This window comes from Canis lupus, chromosome 8 (genome assembly GCF_011100685.1).
Source record: "Canis lupus familiaris isolate Mischka breed German Shepherd chromosome 8, alternate assembly UU_Cfam_GSD_1.0, whole genome shotgun sequence".
NCBI lineage: Eukaryota > Metazoa > Chordata > Mammalia > Carnivora > Canidae > Canis > Canis lupus.
The window spans coordinates 22,658,106-22,683,171 of NC_049229.1; the positions used below are offsets into that span (position 1 = coordinate 22,658,106).

At 34.4% G+C, this 25,066-nt stretch overlaps 1 protein-coding gene across 6 annotated transcripts in view; it reads left to right on the forward strand.

Moving 5' to 3' along the window:
* TOGARAM1 (TOG array regulator of axonemal microtubules 1) overlaps positions 1-25,066 on the forward strand; it is a 78,622-nt gene that overhangs the window by 13,530 nt on the left and 40,026 nt on the right. For 2 of the 6 annotated variants that reach the window (XM_038544601.1, XM_038544604.1), the window contains 8 exons: positions 4,462-4,485; positions 4,731-4,887; positions 6,296-6,430; positions 13,241-13,546; positions 14,697-14,959; positions 17,534-17,766; positions 20,525-20,622; positions 24,865-25,017. In XM_038544601.1, the coding sequence (XP_038400529.1) occupies positions 4,462-4,485; positions 4,731-4,887; positions 6,296-6,430; positions 13,241-13,546; positions 14,697-14,959; positions 17,534-17,766; positions 20,525-20,622; positions 24,865-25,017 (1,369 nt within the window). The remainder of the gene's footprint in view (positions 1-4,461; positions 4,486-4,730; positions 4,888-6,295; positions 6,431-13,240; positions 13,547-14,696; positions 14,960-17,533; positions 17,767-20,524; positions 20,623-24,864; positions 25,018-25,066) is intronic. The other 4 variants (XM_038544603.1, XM_038544606.1, XM_038544602.1 and 1 more) reach the window with 3 other exon arrangements.

Below are 25,066 nucleotides of genomic sequence, written 5' to 3' on the forward strand. Positions count from 1 at the left end.
AGGAGCCACTGAGTGAAGTTCAAGGATCCTTCACTTAGTCAAGCCTTCCATTGACAACAGCCTAGCCAATATCTTGATTGCAGTGTCCAAGGTATATGAACCATTCAGTTAAGCCACTTGTAAATTCATGATCCACAGAAAAAAAGATAATAAATATTCATTGTTTTAAGCTACAATACTTTGGGATAACACATTATATAGCAGTAGATAACTAATAGACTGAGAATTGTGATTCTCAAGAATTTGGAGAGACATTCTTTATTTTTTTCCCAGTGCCCATATCTTGTACAGTAATGGCATTGAATTTTCTTAGTTTTTAAAAAGGATAAACTGCTGAGTGAAGTAAGTCAGTTGGAGAAGGACAAACATTATATGTTCTCATTCATTTGGGGAATATAAATAATAGTGAAAGGGAATATAAGGGAAGGGAGAAGAAATGTGTGGGAAATATCAGAAAAGGAGACAGAACGTAAAGACTGCTAACTCTGGGAAACGAACTAGGGGTGGTAGAAGGGGAGGAGGGCGGGGGGTGGGCATGAATGGGTGACGGCACTGGGGGTTATTCTGTATGTTAGTAAATTGAACACCAATAAAAAATTTAAAAAAAAATAAAAAATAAAAAATAAAAAAAATAAAAAAAATAAAAAGGATAAACTTTGAGGTTTGGAAAACTATTAAATATTGTTTTGTTTGGCTTTTGGAAACCGTGATTTCTCTGAGGGTTCCTATTGTATAATTTCTTTACTATCCTTTAGCTTCAGAGTTTTAAAGTAATATTTAATTTACACTTACTCAGTTATTTAGAGAAATTGAAGGAAGAAGTTGATCATTGAATATTATAGGTTTTGCTTCCTTTCATCTTTGGTATGGGAATTTGATTTTTGTAGACAGATTTTATTGACAGGTGGATATTGGGCCCATTCTAAGTAAACATGAAAGGTTTACATGGGGAAAGAGAGTTCTGGTTATGAGAGTAAAGGAGCTAACATCACTACCTTTAAAAATGAACATAAACAGAACACACCAATAAGGAAAGGATATTGTAGATTCCCTTTTAGCTGTCACGTGCCCAGGATACTGTCATCCAGCAGAAAACACATAATAGATCATGAAATCAAAACCCACTTCTGCCCTGCTGCCATGTGTAGCAACGGTTATCCATTTGTTCTTTTAAAGTCAGAACCAGAATGAGGCTTTACCAAGAATCAGATTTACCATGCAAGAGCCATGTTGCTCAGTCAGTTATAGGAGGAAAGGTTAGCTGAGGACTCAAGGGCCTAAGTCTCAGAAAAGGTATGCTTTCAGGCCATGTGTTTGATTCTCTTTTAGGACCTGTAAAGACAGCATATTAGTGAAATCTCCAGAAATAAACGTCAAACCAAGGAGTCAGAAATACTTAGTTTGTTATTTTGCAGTGCAGTTTGTGTTCTTACATGTAGGAGAATCAAATCATTGGCTAAATTAAGGAAAAACTAGAAATAATCTTGCTTGCATATTTTGTGGGTAAACTGGTTAGCTGACAGCTACAAAAAGTTATTCTGCTTTTGTGTAGGAAGCCTGAGGATATTAAAGAAACCATTTTAGTTGTTTTAAAAAGATATTTTAGCTATATAACATATATGACAACATTTCTAAGGTCTGCCAGTCACCTTCAGTTAGCACTGCTACTTTAAGCCAGATATGCACCATTTCCCTCATTGAAATTTCTTCCTAATCATTAAAAAAAAAAAAAAAAAAAGATTTGGAAGCAAATAGGAGAATGGCATATCTAGTTGATGAAATATTAGATAGCCTTTAAAAATGCACAAGAGGGACGCCTGGGTGGCTCACTCGTCAAACATTTGCTTTAAGCTCAAAGCGTGATCTGGGGTCTTGGGATTGAGTCCGCATTGGGCTCCCTGTGGGGAGTCTGCTTCTCCCTCTCTCTATGTCTCTGCCTCTCTCTTTGTGTCTCTTGTGAATAAATAAATAAAATCTTTAAAAAATAAATAAAAAACAAAAATGTACAATAATATGTGCATAATAATGTTCGCTACAAGATTATAATAGTGAAAAGTTGTGACAAAATGTCAGGAACTATGAGTCCAATAATGATATGAAATACTGGCCAACTATTAGAATCAGCAGATATATATGGATTAACACAGAATGATGTCTACAACATGATGAGCACTTACTGTGTGCCAGAGTATTATGTGATCTATTTTTATTTTTTAAAAACACTGTCTAAAATAAATGGATAAAAATAGCTTATTGAAATATGTTTATATATAGAAAGAGACAGAGTTCATCAATAGAAAGCTTATGAAGGAGGTACCAAAGAATAATTTGATTTTATATCTTATTTACTTCTATATTTTTTTACAATAAGCTGTTTACTACTTTTGTAATTAAAGTTTATAGCTCCTATAAGAGGGTTTAACAACATGAGAAATACTTTAATGGTAATGTTGAGTGGGAAGTAATCATATCTAGTAGCAGTTATATTTTCTTCAAGTGTACATAAAAAGTGATTTGAATAAACACAAAGATGTTTCAGAAGGAGCCTTTAGCAATCAGAATAAACTTTCTTTTTTTTTTTTTTTTTTTTTTTTTTTAGAGTGAGCAAGTGGGGGCAGAGCAGGGGTAGAGGAAGAGAGAATCTTAAGCAGGCTCCACGTCCACTGTGGAGCCCAACGTGAAGCTCAGTTTCATGACCCTGAGTTCATGACTTGAGCTGAAATCAAGAGTCAGATGCTTAACCAACAGAGCCTCCCAGGTTCCTCAAATATTTGTAGATTTTTCTGTAGCAAAATTTATTAATCCATGACCGACTTCTACATTTTTGAAAATTCCCCACTTACATACATTCTCTGTCACTACCACTGCCCCCCCTTCCCATCCCCAACACCATCACTAGTTGTTATATGTATCTGGCATACACACTAATGTTCTGTCCTTTAAGCAGAAATTAATGACAGAAAATCTAAAATAAAATGTATTCCAGGGGTGCCTGGGTGGCTCAGTCTAGTCTGTTAAGTGTCTGACTTGATCTCAGCTCAGGTCTTGATCTTAGAGCCCTGACCTGTGTTGGGCTCCATGCTGGGCATGTGGAGCCTACCTTAAAAAAAAAAAAAAAAAAAAAAAAAACGGGATCCCTGGGTGGTGCAGCGGTTTGGCGCCTGCCTTTGGCCCAGGGCGCGATCCTGGAGACCCCGGATCGAATCCCACGTCGGGTTCCCTGGTGCATGGAGCCTGCTTCTCCCTCTGCCTGTGTCTCTGCCTCTCTCTCTCTCTGTGACTATCGTAAATAAATAAAAATTTTAAAAAAATGTATTCCATAGTATAGAATTAATTCTGGATTACTCACTATTTTAACTGGGTTAATATGTCTTCTTTTAATGTAGCTAATCAAAAGTTCTTGTGATTGGTTAATTTTTATTCTATTTAATACAAACTACTGTATAATCAGTCCTAGAAATACTTTGAGAAAGTAAAGTCCTTTTTTCATTTGGAGCATTATTTATTTTTCTTTGGTATTTTCTGGGTTAAATTTTGAAGATGTTAATTGGTTTTTCACAGAATTTGTTGAAGTGTAACAAGTTCTCTGAGGATTTAGTAGTTCATATCTTGTAAGAGTCAAGTAGCTAATAAGTTTTCAAATAGACATATTTTTTAATTTTATTGTTTTTCATTGTTACTTGATACTTGGCAAAGTTTGCAAAGAAGCATACTGAAAAAGCTTATAGTTTACCACTTGTCTAGATTTGATTGTGTATAAGCTCCAAATAAATATACAGATAATAAATATAATTTCTATTCACTCAAAAATGTTTTTTTTTAGTTTTTAAGATTATTTATTTTTAAGTAATTTCTACACCCAAAATGGGGCTCAAACTCACAACCCCAAGGTCAAGAGTCACATGCTCTTCTGACTGGGCCTGCCAGGCACCCCTGTTCACTCAGTTTTTAAAATATGCTATAGCCATATTGAATGTGAAGTGATCCAGAACAATTGAGGTCATCATTGGTGAAGAATTCTGAACACTTGAATCATCTCTCATTTAGTTCTTTAACTATGATTGTTCTTTAACTTCAAAATTCTATCCTGGCAGTTTTATACCTTAAGGATCAAAAGGGGCATGTGAAAAAAAAATTGGATGCTGTAAAATTCTAGACATATAAAAGGATCAGACACTTGGTTTTAACTAAAAGATCTATTATAAGAAAATCTCCTAAGGGAACTGTGACATGGGTTACCATGTATACATTTTTATTTTGGCTATAGAATATGGATACTAAATTTGCCACAGTAAGACTAGTAGAGTGGGGTGCTTACTGGTTCAATGACCTTTAGTTGGCATTTACTGTGTAATGCTCAAGGTTGGCCTAGTGTGATAGTCTATACTGCTAAATCAGAAATATCCTTTGCTCTATTCAAGTTGTTTTTTAATTCTGTCATTTACATTCTTTCCTTCCTAGCTGCCAGATGTGTACTTTAGGAAGGTAGGTACAGAAAAAGTTTGGGGCAAAGTAATAAAAAGAAGCAAAATTATAGAATTTCTATCATGGAATGAAAAATACTGTTAGTGTACCATAATATATGTGGATGTTTATTTATATCATTGTATACTTGATAAATTTAATATTTTTCTTTTAATCTGAATTTCACAATTAGGTCTAAATTATCCTGTCATATTTATTACCAAGTAGATGTAACACAAATTTGCTAATTTATTATTCTCTTACAGTTTTCAGCATATGATTTCATCCCATCTCCAAAATTAAAGCCCTCTCAAGGAATGCCAGTCAATGATGATTTATGTTTTAGCAGAAAAAGAGTGTCAAGAAACTTATTTCAGAATAGCCGGGATTATAACCCAGATTCTCTTCCTGTATGTACTGCTGGTAAGTAAAAGATGCTGGTAATGGACATGTTAGAAACTAAGTTAAAGCTTGCTAAACTTAATAATTCATTTAAGAGCTCAAAGGATTTATAATCTAGTAGACAGTTTATTTGCTAAAGATCTGGTAAGAATGGGGGGCCTGGGTGGCTTAAATTGATTGAGTGGCCCACTCTTGATTCTGCTCAGGTCATGATTTCAGCGTTGGGAGATCTAGCCCTGTGTTGGGCTCCAGCAGAGTATGGAGCTTGCTTGGAATTCTCTCTCTCTCTCTCTCCGTCTCCCCCACCTCCCCTACTCCCTTGTGCATGCTCTTTTCTCACTTGATCTCAAAAAAAAAAAAAAAAAAAAAAAAATCTGGTAAGAATGGACGCTGATATAATTGTTTCCTAAGACCCTGGAAGGGCTTCTCACTGAAACCCTTTAAGTAGTAATGTAAGGTAATATTTACTTAATCAACAATCCACATTTATTGAGTGTCTCCTCTATGTCAGATACTTTGCTAGGTACTGGGGTTATGGCAGAAAGTTTATAATAGAACTACCCTATGATCCAGTAATTGCACAGCTAGGTATTTACCCAAAGGTATAAAAATACTGATTCAGAGGACACATGCACCCGATGTTTATAGCAGCATTATCACCAATAGCCAAATTAAGGAAAGAGCCCAAATGTCCATTGACTAATGAATTGATAAAGAGGTGTGGTATTAAAAAAAAAAAAAAAAAAAAAAAAAAAGATGTGGTATAGAGGTACCTGGGTGGCTCAGTCAGTTAAGTGTCTGCCTTTGGCAAAGGTCATGATCCTGGGGTAGCACCTGGGATTGAGCCCTGCATCAGGTTCCCTGCTCAGCGGAGAGTCTGCTTCTCCTTCTGCCTTTACCCCTGCTTGTGATCTCTCTCTCTCTCTCTCTCTCTCTCTCTCAAATAAATAAAATAAAATCTTTAAAATAAATAAATAGGTGATGGATATTAAGGAGGACACTTGTTGGGATCTGTACCATGTACTGTATATAAGTGACGAACCACTAAATTCTATACCTGAAACTAATATTATACTGTATTTTAACTAACTGGAATTTAAATACAAACTTCGGTTGGGAGGGGAGAAAAAAAGCCAGATCTGGGGAAATGTTCCCTGGTAAGAGGAGGAAACATGTAGAAAGAAAGTTTTTTGTGTATATTTTTCAATATACCTTTTTTTGTACTTTTCTGGTCTCTCTTCTGTTCTTGAACCCCTGATACTAATCAGATATGCCAATAGCAAAACTATCCCTTTCTTGCCTGCCTAGTTCACTGTATAATTTATTCCTATAGTTATTCCTATACAAATGAAATCAATATTTCTGAAATTAGATGTATTTATGAAATAAAGTTAACATTTACTTTTATGTTTTTCTCTTCCTTCCAAAGGCAGTACTGGGACTCATCAGACAAATGTTTCTGGCAAATATGGACAACTTGGATTTTCACAGATATTTGGGAAAACTGGAAGTGTGGATTCTGACTTACAGTACCTTGGGACAACTAACAATCATCAAGATAAAGGTTTAAATTTCAACTTTATTTGAATATAAATGATTTATGAATATTATGTGGGATTTCCAAATGTTGTTTGCATGTTATTTTGTGAAATTTATTCATTGCAAAAAAGAAAACGATGTATTTTTTTCTTTTTTTAAGATTTTATTTATTCATGAGACAGAGAGAGAGAGAGAGAGAGAGGCAGAGACATAAGGCAGAGAGAAAAGCAGGCTCCTCACAGGGAGCCTGATGTGGGACTCGATCCCCAGACGCAGGATCACGCCCTGAGCTGAAGGCAGATGCTCAACCACTGAGCCACCCAGGCTTCCTGATGTTGTATTTTTAATAATTTTAATAATTTTTAAAAAATAATTTCCCCTAAAATGTTAGATTTAATAATCTTAATGTAGGGACACTGGATGGCTCAGTGGTTGAGCTTCTGCCTTTGGCTCAGGGCGCAATCCTAGAATCCCAGGATCAAGTCCCACATTAGGCTCCCTGCATGGAGCCTGCTTCTCCCTCTGCCTATGTCTTTGCCTCTCTGTGTCTCTCATGAATAAATAAAATCTTTTAAAAATAATAATAATGTAAATATGACTGGTGAAAATTAGAGAGTTTATTTTATTTCTTTAAAGATTTTATTTATTTATTCATGAGAGACACAGAGAGAGGGATAGAGGCAGAGACACAGACAGAGGGAGAAGCAGGCTCCATGCAAGGAGCCTGACATGGGACTCGATCCCGGGTCTCCAGGATCATGCCCTGGGCTGAAGGCAGTGCTAAGCCGCTGAGCCACCCAGGCTGCCCATAGAAACTCATGGTGGAGATGAGCATTTTAATACCAACTGATTAAAAACATTATTCATGAAGAAGTACTGTGTTAGCAAAAGACAATTATTTTCTATAACAGTTTTAACTTTTTTTGAGAGAGAGAGAGAGAGAGTGTGTGCCTGTATAAATTTCAGGGGATGGAGAGAGAGAATCTTAAGCATGGAGGCATGAGGGCCTGCATCTAAAAACAAAACTACTTTTTCAACCTGAGCCAAAATAAAGAGTCAGATGCTTAACCAGCTGAGCTACCCAGGCACCCTAGCAGTTATAACTTTTTTTTTTTTTTTTTTGCAGTTATAACTTTTAAGGCTGCTTAGAATTTATTAAATCTCCTGTAAGGAACCATAACTTCCTGACTAGCTATCATTTCAGATATCTTATATGTCTCTAAGATATAGATCGTAAGGAAGGGCTTCAGGCTGGCTGACAGTTATATGAATTTTGGATTTGAAGGGAATTCTTTTTTTTTTTTTTTAATTTTATTTATTCATTCATTCATGAGAGACACAGAGAGAGAGAGAGGCAGAGACACAGGCAGAGGGAGAAACAGGCTCCATGCAGGGAGCCCGACATGGGACTCGATCCCAGGTCTCCAGGATCATGCCCTAGGCTGAAGGCGGCGCTAAACCGCTGAGCCACCGGGGCTGCCCTGAAGGGAATTCTTTAATGTCTATGTTAATTAATAGCTTTATCAGTTATTATTTAGAGGTAGATCAAATGAAATATTTCTTTTTTTTTAATTTTTTTAATTTTTTTTAATTTATTTTTTATTGGTGTTCAATTTACTAACATACAGAATAACCCCCAGTGCCGTCACCCATTCACTCCCACCCCCCGCCCTCCTCCCCTTCTACCACCCCTAGTTCGTTTCCCAGAGTTAGCAGTCTTTACGTTCTGTCTCCCTTTCTGATATTTCCCACACATTTCTTCTCCCTTCCCTTATATTCCCTTTCACTATTATTTATATTCCCCAAATGAATGAGAACATATAATGTTTGTTCTTCTCCGACTGACTTTTACTTCACTCAGCTCAAATGAAATATTTCTAGCGGTATTTTAATTTTTGTTGCATATCCTTTACTAAAGTTTTTGGAATAATAGGGATGTATCCCATCTTTGTTAATGAAAAGTAATGCTCATTTGAAATCGATAAGGAAGATTTAATTAATATAGCACTTATATTTTAGTCCTCCACTCATCACAGAGGGTCACATGACTACATAAAGTTTTTCTTTATGGTGTTACTCCCCATAAAACAGTTCATCTTACTTAATGATACAGATATTTCCTGAATTTTGACTAGATAGACTTGGGATTATCTATTAGTAGAAGCAGCAAGGATTCTCTCTGTTGCTTAATCTCATCCTTTTTAGGATATCCCCAAATGATTACATTACCTTTGATAACTACCTCCACGCTCAGTGGACTGAGAACTCACTCTCAGAACTTCACAGAGGCTCTGGCTTTTCTGTAACCTCTCCAAACACCTATAAGACCGGCTATTAAAGGGATATCATATTCTTCCAAAGTCAGCATTTAACTTAATAATAGGTTGTAGATTAAAAATCTATTAGGACCACTACCATGTCAACTAATATTCTCCGTGGGATTTTTGTGGAGACCTGGGTATAGATGCCAGATACCAAACCATCCAGAAGCTTCCATGCCAGTTTTAAATGTTGCAGTGATTCACACCAAACATTGAAAATGTTAGTATATTTTTTGGCATTCTATTGGTTCTATTTATGTGCATAAAAAGATTTGATATTTGAGTTCTTTGTAAGAAATATTTTTAAATCTCTTAATAAAAGGAATATATAATGATACACTGACATGGAAGCATCAGAATCTTTTAATAGAGCATTGCAGTTCAAATCAGGAACTTGAAAGTTTTCATTCTGCATGTCAACTTGTGACTTAAATCCCCTATAGTGCCCTTTCCCACCCAAATAAGATTTAGGTAGAAATAAAAGTCCTAACCATGTTGTATATGAATTAAAAATAAATGATATATAATTATATGTAGTTCTTTAAGTCTTCAGAAGAAAATTTTTTTAGTGTATATAAGTTAGGCCTTTTGTTGTTGAAAATCTTAAAATTAAAATAATAAAATATTAAAGAAAATATTAAAGAAAAATTAAGGGAACCATAAATGGTTATGAATAGACTTTTGTATTAGTTGAGGAATAATTTTTTAAAAATCAAGAAAAATCAAGAAAAAGTAATAAAACACACAATAAATAGAAAGCACAAAATAAGGTGGTAGAATTAAAGCCAAATATATCAGTAGTTACCATAAATGTCAGTGGATAGAACTTAACATTTGAATAACATAGATGGGGCAGCGTGGTTGGCTCAGTGGTTTAGCGCTGCCTTCAGCCCAGGGCCTGATCCTGGAGACCCGGGATCGAGTCCCACGTCAGGCTCCCTGCATGGAGCCTGCTTCTCCCTCTGCCTGTGTTTCTGCCTCTTTCTGTGTCTCTCATGACACATAAATATAATCTTTTTAAAAAATAAATAAATAAATAACATAGATGGTTTTATTTATTAGAATGCTGGGGGGTTTTTGGTTTATTTTTTTTTCCAATTTTTAAAAGTTTTTATTTAAATTCCAGTTCATTAACACACAGTGTAGTATTAGTTCCAGGTTTACAATATAGTGATTCAGCACCTGTATTTTTGACGCTATCACAGAAAGGAAGAAAACCATATAAATGTGTCAGGATGCGGTTAAAATTCAACATCTGCATGATTACAAATTCATAGCAAAACTATAAATAACTTTCTTAACCGGATTAATATCTGTTAATACCTATAGCAACTAGATTTAGTGTTAAAATATTAGAATTCACTTAATTTTTTTAAACCTTAGCTTTTTTATTAATTTTTATTTAAGATTCTGCTTATTCATGAGAAACACACAGAGAGAGGCAGAGACATAGGCAGAGGGAGAAGCAGGCTTCCTGGGGGGAGCCTGATGTGGGACTTGATCCCAGGACCCCAGGGTTACCACCTGAGCCAAAGGCAGACACTCAACCACTGAGCCACCCAGGTGCCCCTGGAATTCACTTTAAAGTCAAGAGTAAGATAAAAATGTTCCCTGTTACCATTGCTTTTGAACATTTAGTTATTAATCCATCCCTCTAGTACTAATTGGGAAGCAGGCACTGTTCTAGAATCTAAAGATCAAAATCTAGTAGAGGACAAAACAAAGGAATAAGAAGAAAAAAAATGACTGTTGTGAAGAAAAATAAGGCAGGGGACAGAAGGTGATAAGGAAAGTTTCTTTGGACTGAAAATGTTTAAGCAGAAACCCAAATGAAGTGAGGGTGTGTGTTACATGGATACCTGGAGAAAGAGCATTCCACAAAGAGAGAACAAAGTACAAATGCTCTGAAGTAGGACCATATTGGCTTATTGGGCCAGTAGCAAGGTCAGTGGAATGAGGAGAGTAATATTCAAAGATAACATGGGGCCTTGCAGGATATAGTATTTGGGAGTTTATCCTGAGTGGGAAGGGAAGATATGAGAGGTTTTGGAGAGAGAAAAAAATAGCATGGTTTGACTATTTTTTTAAAAGATCAGAGTTGCTATATAGAGAATAAGTTCAGTAGCAATGGAGGCAGGGTACAAAGCAAACTAGTTAGGATATGGCAGTTGTAAAGATAAGAGATGGTATGGTTTGCCTTAGTAAGGAAGCAATGAAAGTGATGAGAATTAGGTGGGTTCTGATATACAAGGTGGCCATAAAGTTTGGAAACATAGTTAAGTTTATAATGTATGCTAATATAATATGAATAAGCCATTTATTATGTATTCACTGAAGTTTTCAGACTCAGTAATCACCTTGTGTTGCTAATGTAGGACCAGGAAGATTTATTAATGGACTAGATGTGAAGTTTGTGAGAAGAATCAAGGATTAGTCCAATATTATTGGCCTGAGCAATTTGAGGAATAGAGCTGCCCTTTACCAAGAAGAGGAAATTTAGGAGAAGAGTAGATTTGACCGTGAAATCAAGAGTTTTGTTTTGAAAATGTTAGTTTGGGACAACTGTCTCTTTAATGAAGATATTGAGTGGCATTTTGTTATTAGATCTGGATACAAAGGAAAATCCATGCTAAAAATTTGGGAATCATTGTATTCTCTATCTAGGGAGAGCCTAGCTCAAACTTAAAAGTATAAAATTTGTAGAGGAAGAAACAAAAATTATCATTACTTTCAAATAAAATGTGATACAATATGGTAATTAAGAGGACTTGGAAGCCACAGTGCCTGGGTCTGTATCCCAGCTTTATGATTTCCTAGTATGTGATTTTGGTAATTTACTTATCCCAGTTACATTTTTTCTTTAAATCTATAAGATAAGAATAGTACCCACAAGGTTGATAAGATAAGAATAGTACCCGCAAGGTTGTCGTGAGGATTACATTAGTTAATACACAGGGTGCCTGGGTGACTCAGGTAGTTGAGCATCTGCTGTCAGCTCAGGTCGTGATTTTGGGACCTGAGATCCAGCCCCAGGTCTGTCTCCCTGCTCAGTGGGAAGTCTACTTGTCCCTCTCCTTCTGCCCCTCCCCTGTATGTGTGTGCACACATGTGCTCTCTCTCTCTTTTACTCTCTCTAATGAATAAATAAAATCTTTAAAAAATAAATAAAAATACACTTTTCTAAAAAAATTAGTTAATATACATGAAGTGTTTGAATACCATTTGGAACAGAGTAAAGTGTTCAATAAGCATTAGCTCCCATAATTATATTATTAAAATTACTAGATTATCTACAAAGAAAATCTGAAAGGATATATAGAAAACTGTTAAAATATTAAACAATTTAGCAAGGTAGCCCAATATAAAGCCAGAATATAAGGTTAATAAAGTTACTAGACACTAGGAACTTTCAGAAAATATAATTTTTAAGAAAAATTACAATATCAACAAAAATCTATAAGTATATGGAAATCTAACAATATTTACATACCTTTTATTATGAAAACTAAAATATATTTCTGAGAGACTTTAAAAAAGACCTAAATAAACTAAAGGAGATCCCACATTTTTAAACAGGGAGGCTAACTATCAGCAAAATGGCAGTTATTCCTAGATTGATCTTAAATTCAGTGTCATTACAATAAAAAACCCAACCAGGATCTTGTATAGGACCTGGCAGGCTGACCCTGAAATACATATAAAAGAATAGAAGGCCAAGAATTGCCAAAATAAGTTAAAGAAGATTAAAAAAACGAAGGACACCCAATCCTGTTGGATAGAATCATGATAAATAAAACATTGTAATACTAGTGTGGGGATAGACAAAATAGACTATGAACCAATAAGAAGCCCCTAAGTGTGTGTGTATACATACACACGTGTATGTGTTGGGGGGAGCTTTATAGATAAAAGGACAGTTTAAAACATGGCACTGGGGGATGCCTGGGTAGCTTAGTGGTTGAGCATCTGCCTTTAGCTCAGGTCATGATCCCAGGGTCCTTTAGCTCAGGTCATAATCCCAGGGTCCTAGGATCGAGGCCCGTATCAGGCTTCCTGCAGGGAACCTTCTTCTCCCTCTGCCTATGTTTCTGCCTCTTTCTGTGTCTCTCATGAATAAATAAATAAAATATTTAAAAAAATAAAATTAAAACACGGCACTGGGAAAATTATACTATCTATACAGAAAAAGTTAAATTGGATCTTTACCTTATACTACACAAGGAGAAATAAACACCAGATGGGATAAAAACCTGAACATAAAAAGCAAAAACGGGGGCACCTGGGTGGCTCAATGGTTGAGCATCTGCCTGTGGCTCAGGTCATGATCCCAGAGTCCTGGTATCGGGTCCCACATCGGGCTCCCCAAGAGAAGCCTGCTTCTCTCTTTGCCTATGTCTCTGTCTCTTTCTCTGTCTCTCGTGAGTAAATAAATAAAATCTTTTAAAAAAACAAAAACAATTTAAACTCTTAGGTGTATATACATAAATAACATATTCTCTTCTGGTTTTTTACAGTGTATGCAAGCCTCAATTTTGCCCCTAAGACACAGCAGACATTTGGTGGCCAAACAGAACGTACTTCATCACACTCTGGTCTAAATCCAAGTCCAGGAGGCTTCATCCTTCCATCCTATCCTCTCTCATCACCTCGAACTAGTCCAAAGCACACATCTCTTACTGTATCTCCAAAGAAGTCTCAGGATAATTCCGTTAACTTCTCTAATTCCTGGCCTCTTAAAAGCTTTGAAGGACTACCAAAGCCAAGTCCCCAGAAAAAGCTTGTCAGCCAAAAATCATCGGACCCTCCAGGTAGAACTGATGGTAAAAATTAATACTTTATTGAAATTTATTTGTGTTTTTGAATTATTGCTTTGGAGTTAGGTTGTTTGATCTTTGAAAGCTAGTAAACTGCATTTTATTTCTCTGAATTAATAAGCATCTAGGAAAATAATAGTATGTTAAAAAGATCAAACATGTAATACAAAATGCAAATGAAGTTGTTATTTCTTTTCTTTTCTTAATTTTATACTTCAAAATCCTTTTTCAGAATTAGGCAACTAATAATGCTTTGTAATGAACATGAATGTGAACAGCCTGAGAGCCTAAGTAACAATTTTAGCTTTAGAAATATAAAATGTCATTCATATAATTATTATAATTAATGTTTAGTATCCATTTATTCTACATTTTTTTTGAATTTGAATTTTAGTGTATGTTAAATTTATTTTAAAGAGTTTTCTATTATTAACTAAAATATTCTTTTCTTACCAAGAGCCCTCTCCAAAATATTGAAATTAGCATTTAAATTTATTCAAGACAGATCAATCTCAAAATAAAAAGTCTATTAAAAGCAGCCCTTGTATTCCACATACTTTCTTATCCCCATCCTCTGAGATGAAATGTTCCACCTTTAAACTACGCAGTAACACTGGTGTCCAGTTTATAACATTACCATAAGGTCATTTGTTGCATGGTTAGTCAGTTATATCCCTTTTTCTTAGCAGTAAACCTTCATTTCCTCCATTAATTTCTTCCTATGTTTGTCTTTCCTACAAGATCAAATATTGTATTGAAAGCTGAGAGTTTATTCAGTTTGTTCTCCCGTGTGCCCAGCATTACTACTTTGCATATAATACTCATTCACATGTTGCTTACATAATTAAATGAAGCCAGGAGAATAGTCCTTCTGGCTTACTTGTGGACTTTACCATACAAATACTGGTTATGATAATGTCTATAAAAATAGAAATTTAACTTCTTATATAGTATTTTTATTTAATATGAATTTCTGATGACTCATTTTTGTTTTATTTGCTAGGTGACACTGATACTTTGATCTCATTTTAAATAGCAGTCTAATAAAAGATATTTTTTTAAATTTAAAAACACTGTATTCCAAACACTTATAATTATAACTCCCACTTCCCTGAAATTAAAAAAAAGTAAGTAAAATATATTTTTTTTCACGCAGGAGAAAATTCTCAAGAAAAACTTTCTCCAGTTCAGCTTACACCTGCCTTGGTGAGATCACCATCTTCCCGACGAGGCCTAAATGGAACCAAACCTGTCCCTCCCATACCAAGAGGAATCAGCCTTTTGCCTGATAAAGCTGACTTAAGCACAGTTGGACCCAAAAAGAAAGAGCCTGATGATTTTTGGAAGGGTGAAAAAGATAGTCTTACGATTGATCTTTCAGAATTAGATATCAAAGATAAAGATTTGGATCAAGAAGAGGTTAGAGCCAAATAATAATTTTTAATAATTTTTCAATGCTTGTAATTTTCAATAATACAATAGCTTCTATTTAAGGAAAAATCAAGTACTTTTTAATTCCATAACATATTTTTTAATAAAAATATTGCATGATCCTTATAGAAAATGCAGAAACTATAGTGAAGTATTAGGAAGAAAACTAATCATACCAAATCCCACTACCCAGAATAATTTGCCATTAACAATCTAATGTGGGATCCCTGGGTGGCGCAGCGGTTTGGCGCCTGCCTTTGGCTCAGGGCGCGATCCTGGAGACCCGGGATTGAATCCCACATCGGGCTCCTGGTGCATGGAGCCTGCTTCTCCCTCTGCCTGTGTCTCTGCCTCTCTCTCTCTCTCTCTCTCTCTCTCTCTCTGTGTGACTGTCATAAATAAAAAACAAAACAAAACAATCTAATGCGTTTCCTTTCAGTATTTCTTCTATGCAGATACTATTTCTTTTTAAGTTAAAAGTATGAGTAATACAGCAATATATTCATACACTAATTCCTCCCAAATGAACAATTTGCATATTTGTTTCCTCTTTTTATTTTTATTTTATTTTTTTAATTTTTTTATTTATTTATGATAGTCACACACACAGAGAGAGAGAGAGGTGCAGAGAAACAGGCAGAGGAAGAAGCAGGCTCCATGCAAGGAGCCCGACATGGGACTCGATCCTGGGTTTCCAGGATCATGCCCTGGGCCAAAGGCGGAGCTAAACCGCTGAGCCACCTGGGCTGCCCTGTTTTCTATTTTTAAATAAATGAAACCTAACATAGTTCCTTCCCAATCTAGTTACTCCCCCCTTCTCCACTGGAAGCAACCACTGTCACCATTAACTTGTGTTTTATGTGTTTTTGTACTTTTAATATATTAATATTTTGATATTTATTTTATTTTATTTTATTTTTTTATATTTATTTTATAACCATAATTTATTTTGGCTTATTCCTAATTCTTTGCTATTGGAAACAATGCTGAACATTCCTGAGTATGTCTGTTTTGTATACGTACAAGTTTATCTTTATGAAACTGAAATACTATATACTCATCTTTGAATTCTCAGTCACTTCATTTATACTATAAAAATCCATTGCCAATATGACAACTCTGTACATACTAATTATGTCAGAGAAGGAATATGGTTACTATGTTACTACTACTATATGCACTATTTCCATAGATGCTTTCTTTTTATCATATTAGTCTGCCTGATGTCAGGTTTAAAAAAGTGTTTTACATTAAATATGTAAACTGAAACACTCAATGATATTTTGTGGTTTTATTTTTGCCTGTTTTTAAGATGTAAGCATCATATACTGATAGTTTGCTTAATAAAATTAATATTAATGCATATTCATTTTAAGGACATTTCTTTAACATTAAGCTGGTGTACCAAAATTGGTTCTTAATGAATTAATTAGTCATTCCCACTTCTGACTGCGTGTAAAATCTTTCCTTTCCCCTCCACTCCTAGTTTTATTCCACTGGTACTAGGAAGAGAATTCATTTAAAGGGAAGAAAATTCTAGAAGAGACATTTTCCTTCATAACTCATAAATTTCATCTGATGCTATGTATTTTTGCGTTATTTGTATGATATCTTAAAAATAACCCTTTTTCTTTAGTGAATAATTGAAAGGGTAATTTCTTTTATATAATTATTGGTAAATATAGGAGGATAGTACTATTTTTAAATATTCAACCTTCCAGGGATTTACTAGGGAAGTGACCATATAGTTGAATCAACCACTATAATTGTTATAATCAAAATGTAAGTGAAATACAGTTTATGTATTTCTGGGTTCCTTAATATTTTTTTTAAGATTTTATGTATTTATTCATGAGAGACAGAGAGGCAGACACATAGCCAGAGGGAGAAGTAGGCTCCCTGCAGGGAGCCCCACGTAGGACTCAATCCCAGGACCCCAGGATCACAACCTGAGACAAAGGCTCAACCACTGAGCCATCCAGGTGGCACAGGGTTCCTTAATTCATTCAAGGTTCCATTCCCGACTTTAATATATTTGTTTGCAATGGCAATTTCTACTCTACATTTCTAGAAATACTTGGCTTCATAAGTCATATACAGTCATCTGTTGTTCTCAGAACTCTAACAATGACAAACTTGATATAAACTTCAAATTTTATAAAGCTGATTACTTTTCACAGAATTTTTAAATGGCCACATCCATACACCAATGCCCTAAGATTAGCGAGACCTCACTGACTTCAACTCTGATGTCTACCATCTGATTCAATGAGTCCTTTACTAATTAAATTTTATTATATTAGTCATTGTTCTCAGTGCTGGAAATACCATGGTGAATAATAGCTTAAGATCCTTCCTCTTAAAGGCGCTTACGGTCTTGTTTATAAATTGGTTGTTTATAAAATATGTATCTTTACTCTGTACAAATATGTTAATATCCATCTTGTTAGTACCAGATTGGAGAATGGCTAGCTAGGTATAGTGAATGGAATTTAAAATCTAAGGATAACTTTTACTCACATAAATGTCTTGTAAAGTTAATTGTTTTTATTTTTTTCTTAGATGCAGAGCTCTCTTAGGTCCCTTCGTAATAGTGCAGCTAAGAAAAGAGCAAAACTGAGTGGCAGTACTTCTGATCTTGAAAGCCCTGATTCAGCAATTAAGCTCGACTTGATTATGGACTCACCATCTCGATCTTCCTCTCCAAACATCAGCTCTTACAGTGAAAGTGGAGTTTACAGCCAAGAATCATTGACTTCTTCTCTGTCTACAACTCCCCAGGGGAAGAGAATAATGTATTTTATTTTTTGACATGTTAAATGAATGCCAATCTTTAATTTGTAGTCTGACCCCTAATATCATATTTGAAAAAACTTTAAAACTATGTATATTCTAGGTTTTAAGATGTTGAAGTACATTTAAAAGACAGTGGAAAAATTTACAGATACTGTCTTGCATGGCTTTTGCTTGGGTCAGGTGGAGAGAGAGAACACAACCTTTAGTGCAACTTAGAGCTCCTACAATAATATAAGCCCATATTCCCCAAGCCCTAGTTGTTCTCCTGCCTAAGATTTACCCTAATATTCTGAGTTCTTTTTTTTAAAATATTTTATTTATTTATTCATAGAGACACAGAGAGAGAGAGAGAGAGAGAGAGGCAGAGACACAGGCAGAGAGAGAGGCAGAGGGAGAAAGAAGCAGGCTCCATGCAGAGAGCCTGACGTGGGACTCAATCCAGGGTCTCCAGGATCAGGCCCTGGGCTGCAGGCGGCACTAAATCGCTGCGCCACCAGGACTGCCCAATATTCTGAGTTCTTTAGCTCTGTTCTGGATCATCATTTGATTCAAATCAAATCATCATTTGATTCAATGATCAAAAGATCATTCAATCTTTTGCAGTAAACCTATACCTGATATTACTGCTTTCATTGAAAACTCAGCACCAATTTCCTGTAATTGGTTAGATAAACTCTACCCAGCTATTACCTCGCTATTTCTTACATTTTGTTGTTACATTTTCTAGTAGAAGGTTAGGATTCCATGCCGTAGCTTTTGCAGCTTTCCCAAAAGCCTCTTTATTGCAGTTCTTAAATTAGAGTCTTGACTGCCCCACAACTGACAAAGAATATTTAGTATAGCAGTTCACCAAACTTTTCCAGATTACCTCAGTGACCTCTAAGTCTTAAACAGTGATCCCACCTTGATTTCTGAGAATTTCTGTAACTCTATTCTAGGATTTTGGGGAATATCTTCCTTTATTTTGGACAAAAACCTAAGAGTAGAATTGCTAGGTCATAGAATTTATCTTTTTAAATAACTGCTGAACAGTTTTCCAGAATACTTGTGCAATTTTATACTCTCACTAGCAAAGTATGAGAGTTCCAGTTGTTTCACATCCTTGTTTATATTTGTTGTTGTCAGTCTAGTCTTATTTTTATTTTGTTGTTGTTGTCCGTCTTTTTAACTTTATTTTCCTTTGATTTTATCCTGAACCAATCTCTACATTTTTAACTTAAGTAGCAGCTTATTTTACAGTTGGAAAGTTTTCTTACTGGAAATTACTTTGTTGTAATTACCTGGGTAAAATAATGCAGTATATTTACAAAATTAATTTGGAACAGCTACATGGGCTAGTGAAGTGACTACATTTATGTTTAGTTACCAGACATTTGAAATAGCTATTTATCTTTTAGACCTAAAGTCCTTCCTTTATCTTCTATGAATGTGAAATTTTATGTTAAATATTCCTATAGCTGTAAGGTCCTATAAATAATTTGGAACATAGCTGGGTAGAAAAGTTCATTTTATACTATAATATTTAGAATTTGCTATTCCCTATGTTGTCTCATGGAATTATTCCCTTAGATACTGAACTCTGTAAGAAAGAGTTCAATATACCCTCATTTCTGGACCAAATTACCTTTAATGAATTTCATATTTCCACATTAAATTTAATAGATTTAAAACAGTTATTCTTATCCAGCTTGCGTCTTGCCTTACAAATCATGGCAAAGAAAGCTATTACTACCTCATGTGGAGCTTTCATCTTTAAGTGGGTTGGAAAGGAAAAACTCTTGGGAACCACTTTTCTAGAGATTAAAGTATTTTCTTTCATTCAAGTCAGATACATAGTATGAATGTAAATTTAAAAACCTGTCATCAATTCTAGAGAAATAATTCTTTTTTTTTTTTTTTAAGATTTAATTTATTCATGAGAGACACAGAGAGAGAGGCAGAGACACAGGCAGAGGGAGAAGCAGGCTCCATGCAGGGAGCCTGATGTGGGACTCGATCCCGGGACTCCAGGATCATGCCCTGGGCCGAAGGCCGGCGCTAAACCGCTGAGTCACCCAAGGGATCCCTGAGAAATTATTCTTTAAAAATATTTAGCACTGACTTCTCACTAGGCCAATTAACAAATATGCTTACCCAACTACTAATAAATATACTCCTTTGTAAAATCTCTTTGTAATATCCATCACTGTCTTTTTGATATTACAACACTTAATTCATTTAAAAGTTTCTTTACATTCAGATTTAACATTCTTCAGTTGCTTTCTTTGTGGAAAAAAAAAAAAAGAAAAAAGCCTGTTGGTCTTTATAATGTCAGAAAAGTTTAAAATAATAATCCAGGAAGAAAGTGGCATTTGCTAATCAACCTACTTGTTGCTTATCTCTAATATGTAGTGTAGTCAAGTCTCTTTTTTTGCATTATTACCTATAAGGAAAGATAGTATAGTAGATACATAGGAATCATTTGCTTTAGTTTCAGAATGAACTTTCTTTGGATCAGTTTTTTTTTTTTTTTTTTTTTGGACCCAACAAAAGATTATAAAGTACAAGTTGGAGAATCTTCCCTGGCTTTGGCAATCCTCTCATGAATAATAAAGAATTGCTTATATGTTAAATGGTTGAGAGTTCAAAAAGTGAACTAGGAATACCAATAAATATTTTTAGCTATAGTTTTTCATAATGCTCCTGCCTTACTATATAAGAATGTTGAATTAGCTTTAGGCCTTAAATGCTTATTAAAATTACTTTGTTTCATTCTAGGTCAGATATATTTCCAACATTTGGAAAAAAACCTTGTCCAACAAGACTTTCTTCTGCAAAGAATAAAAACTCTGAAATAGACCAAAGCCTCATTGCAGGTATTTTATAACTTTTTAAAATGTGATTTATAAACAGTATGATTTTTAAATAATATCAAAAATGGTAAAAAAAAAAATACATTTCAGATGTAGAATTTTTGTAGTTACCAGTTAAGACTAATCATCTCTTCAACTCCTTAAAAGGCCAAAAAGCAAGAATAAGTATTGTATTGTTCTTGGAAGTAAAAATATTTACCTAAATAATGGATCCCCCTTTAAGCCCATAGGTGTACCTATCCCTGGCTTTTCCATCTGGACATTTTGGTTTTTGATATGGAATGTGACCTGGCTGCCAGAGTTTTGAAAACCCTCAGGATGATTCTAATATGCAGCATAGTTTGGAAGCCACTAGGCATCACAAAAGACAATTTGTTTTAAAAACAACACTTAACTAGTAGTTAAGTTCATTTGTATCTTGTTAAGAATTTTGTGAACTAACTTGGCAGTCTCTAACATATAGAATTTTTCAGAAAATAGATTTAGTTATGGGTGGGGGGATGGATGGGGTAACTGGGTGATAGGCACTGAGGAAGGCACTTGATGGGATGAGCACTGGGTGTTATACTATATGTTGGCAAATTGAATTTAAATTTTAAAAATGTAAAAAAGAATAGACTTAGTTATTGGAAAATATTTGGATTCTGATCTATTTAGGATGGGAACTGTCTGTGATTCTTCCTTATGATTGGTAAAACTATATTGGATTATGAGTGAATTATATAACAAATTGGAATTTATTTTCACATGATCTCAGTATAAAAGTCCTAATGACTTTAAGGCTACTCTACCTTACATTATAATTTCCTCTCTAAAATATATATATGTATGTATTTAATTGTCTATTAAGATTTTTAAATTTCTTGCTCCTAAGTATGTCTTAATTTCATCTCCTCTTTTTAGTCTCCACTATCACTTTTACTCGTTTCTTACCTTCCTAGCTTCCTAAGATTTTTCTCCAGCTTCAGTTTCATTCTCTATAATCCATTCCCCACAATGCAAGTCAGACTGTGTTGTCCAGCCTTAATAATTCTTAGGACATTCTTCTTCTTTTTTTTTTTTTTTTTTTTAGGACATTCTTCTTTGATCTGTCCTTGTCTACCTCTCCAGCCTCAAATTTTAGTTCCTTCTTTGCATTTTTGTATTCCAGTTAAATCAGACCATTAAAGTACCGTTTCCTCTCTTTTTGCACTTGCACCTACCATTTCTTCTGGGTGAAATCTGGAATCCACACACACTTGATTAAGCTGTAAAAACAGTTCAGTTGCTTTCTCTGGAAACCTTTCCCATTCACAAACAAAATTGATTATTATCTCTTTTGTGATATCATTATATTTTGCACTGACATCTTTATAGTGATATTACCATTATTTTACTATTTTCGACTCTCAGATTCCCAGAGATTATTTACCTCTTATTACCTACCAAGTGCCTTCATAATCATGAATGTTTCATTCAATCATGCGTGCCTAATATATTGGCTTCCACAAACCTATTGTTCCACAAAGAGTTAGTTAATCTAGGCACAGGAAGACAGTGTATATGTGCTTTGGAGTCTGAAAGACCCCAGCTAGAATCCCAGTTTGGCCATATTCATGAGCTGAGCAAGTTATTTAACTGCTTTGAAACTCAGTTCCCTCATTTGGTAATGTAAACTGTGAGAAGGAGTAATAAACATATAAGTATAAGCACCTAATGCATAGTGAACATTTGGTATTCTCTTACAGGAGAAGACATATAACATATAAACTTATTCTTTAATCCTTTTTAAAGCCTGATTATTATAGTAAATTATTAATAACTTTATAAATATATAAGTTATGGTAGGCTGTGTCTTGTTTACAAAAGTGGAGCCTTTTATTGGAAGAATATCTTTGGAATTAGAAAAGAATAGATTTAGAAAACTTAGATTTGAGTTTTGCCCTGTCCTAGTAAGTCACTTGTTTTAGTGAAGTGTGAAAAAGTTCTTAAGCTAGTACATACTTCTATATATAGTATTTAGTGTTTGCCAAACTTGTCTAATATTTAGTATTACTCAAACTTGGCTAGTCCTAGGAATCACCAGGGATACTTATAACACAGATTCTGGGAACTCACAACTAATGAATCGATCTTCAGAATTAGAAATCTGTGTTTTTAACAAATAAATATTTCTAAGATCAAGTTTTGGAAACTTACTGTTGAGTTCACTATGAGATATTCTTGGTTAAATTTATTTATTTATTTATTTTTTGGTTAAATTTAATTATGCCCTCAAAATGTAAATTTGCTAATGGTTTACGATTTTATAAACTTGGGTTTACATTTTCTGTTTTTGTGGGATAGGGTTTTGTTTTCAGTAAGCATATGATTCCTACAAATTTATCATTTAATTGGCAAATCATAAAAATGCTTAGAATAAAGACTATATGAAAACAAAATAAAAAATAGTTATGTAAAAACTGTAAATTGAATTTGTCTTTATATCATCATTTCCAATAATATTTCCACATCTAATCCACCACTACCTAGTATAGAACACAAATAAATGTGCTATAGGTAATTTATATAGGTAAATCTCCTGAATTATGTTATCTAAACTTCTTTCCTGTAGCATCGGATTAATAATACCAATTATTAACAGAAAGCATTTGCACCCAAAGCCAGTATCTTTTTTTTTTTAATTTTTATTTATTTATGATAGTCACACACAGAGAATGAGAGAGAGAGAGAGAAGCAGGGACACAGGCAGAGGGAGAAGCAGGCTCCATGTACCGGGAGCCCGACGTGAGATTCGATCCCAGGTCTCCAGGATCGCGCGCTGGGCCAAAGGCAGATGCTAAACCTCTGCACCACCGATGGATCCCTGAAGCCAATATCTTTATGAAGCTACCTTTACGAATTAACTATCAAAACTAAAAAGAGTGTATAGATATGTTACTCCCAGAAGCTCTCTATCATTTAACACTAGGTATTTTTTGACCCTCTTTGAACTGACTCAGTGCCTTTTACTCTACAATCCTCTGTTGCCCAGCTGCCACCAGCCACCCCTTCTCCCAACGATCCTATTTTTATTAAAAAAAAAAAAAAACTACAATAATATTAAGAACAAATTGCATTTTGTCATTATTAAGTAATACTATTTGTAGGAGCTATATATATGTAAATAGATGATGACTTAAATGTATATCATGTAGGATTTTCCATTTAGTAGGTAGATATTTTGTGGTTTTAATAGCTTCAAAGTATTGGTATAGGGTAGTCAGTTAAAACATTCAAACGAAGATTAAAATTTATTATGTTGTTAAAAGGAAGCTCATGTTAGGGTTTTAATTTTTTTTTTTAAAGATTTATTTATTTATTTTGGACGATGGGCAGGGGGGCAGAGAGAGAGAAAGAATCTCAAGCACATTCCTGCTGATTATGGAGCCTGATGCAGGGCTCAGTCTCAACACCCTGAGATCATGACCTGAGCCAAAATCAGGAGTTGGATGCTTAACTGATTAAACCACTCACGTGCCCTGGTTTCTTTTATTTTTAGTTAGGAATATAACATTTACATGGGTATTTACAGTATGCTAGATACTATGCTAGGCCTTTACATGTATTTTTTTCACTTAATCCTCACAGTGATTCTGAAAGAGGTAATATATCATCCCCATTTTACAAATAAAATTAAGTGTCTTGCCCAGGTTCTCTCAGCAGTTTAAGTGGCAATGCTATAATTTAAAGCCAGGAGGCATGATTCTAGATTCTGACCTCAGTCATTGTATAGTATACTCCTTCACCAGCTAGACCATTATAGACCCATTACACAAGAGTGGGAGGAAATAGAGAAATGGAATATCTCTCAGGATAGAGTTTAAAAATTCTAGATTTATAAATTTTTCTTTTTGCTCTAAAGTTTCATATGTCATTTAAACATTAAATGCCTATCATTTTAAATATATTTATATTTGATTATCTCTTCCAAACACTGAATTTTGTATTTCATTGTAATTTTAAAGCCTGTTTTATAAAATGTTTTAGATATAGCTAATAATAAAAATGTTCTTAACTGCTAGTAAAAGGTATAACAAAATTTAAAATAAAACTTTAAATTACTATAATGTTATAATTTCTAATATTATGTCACTGACCTCTTTAAAAGTTTATAAGGCAAGGTAGCTTTAGAAGGGAGATATGCAACTATCTGTAATATTACCTGAATCATTTTTCAAATATTTACATACATACATAAATATTTTAATGTATTTTATTTTATAGGGATTACAACATCCAATGTAAGCATTATTGGTCAACGTATGAACTATGGGTTTGGATGTGGTGATTTTGAAGATGATAGGTCCCATGACATTTCACCTAGTGTTTTCAAAATACAAAATAAGGAACACCCAAGATACTATAAACATACAAAAGGTTAGTAAATTTCACAGGTTAATTTTTAAGATTGAATGTCTCTAAATCC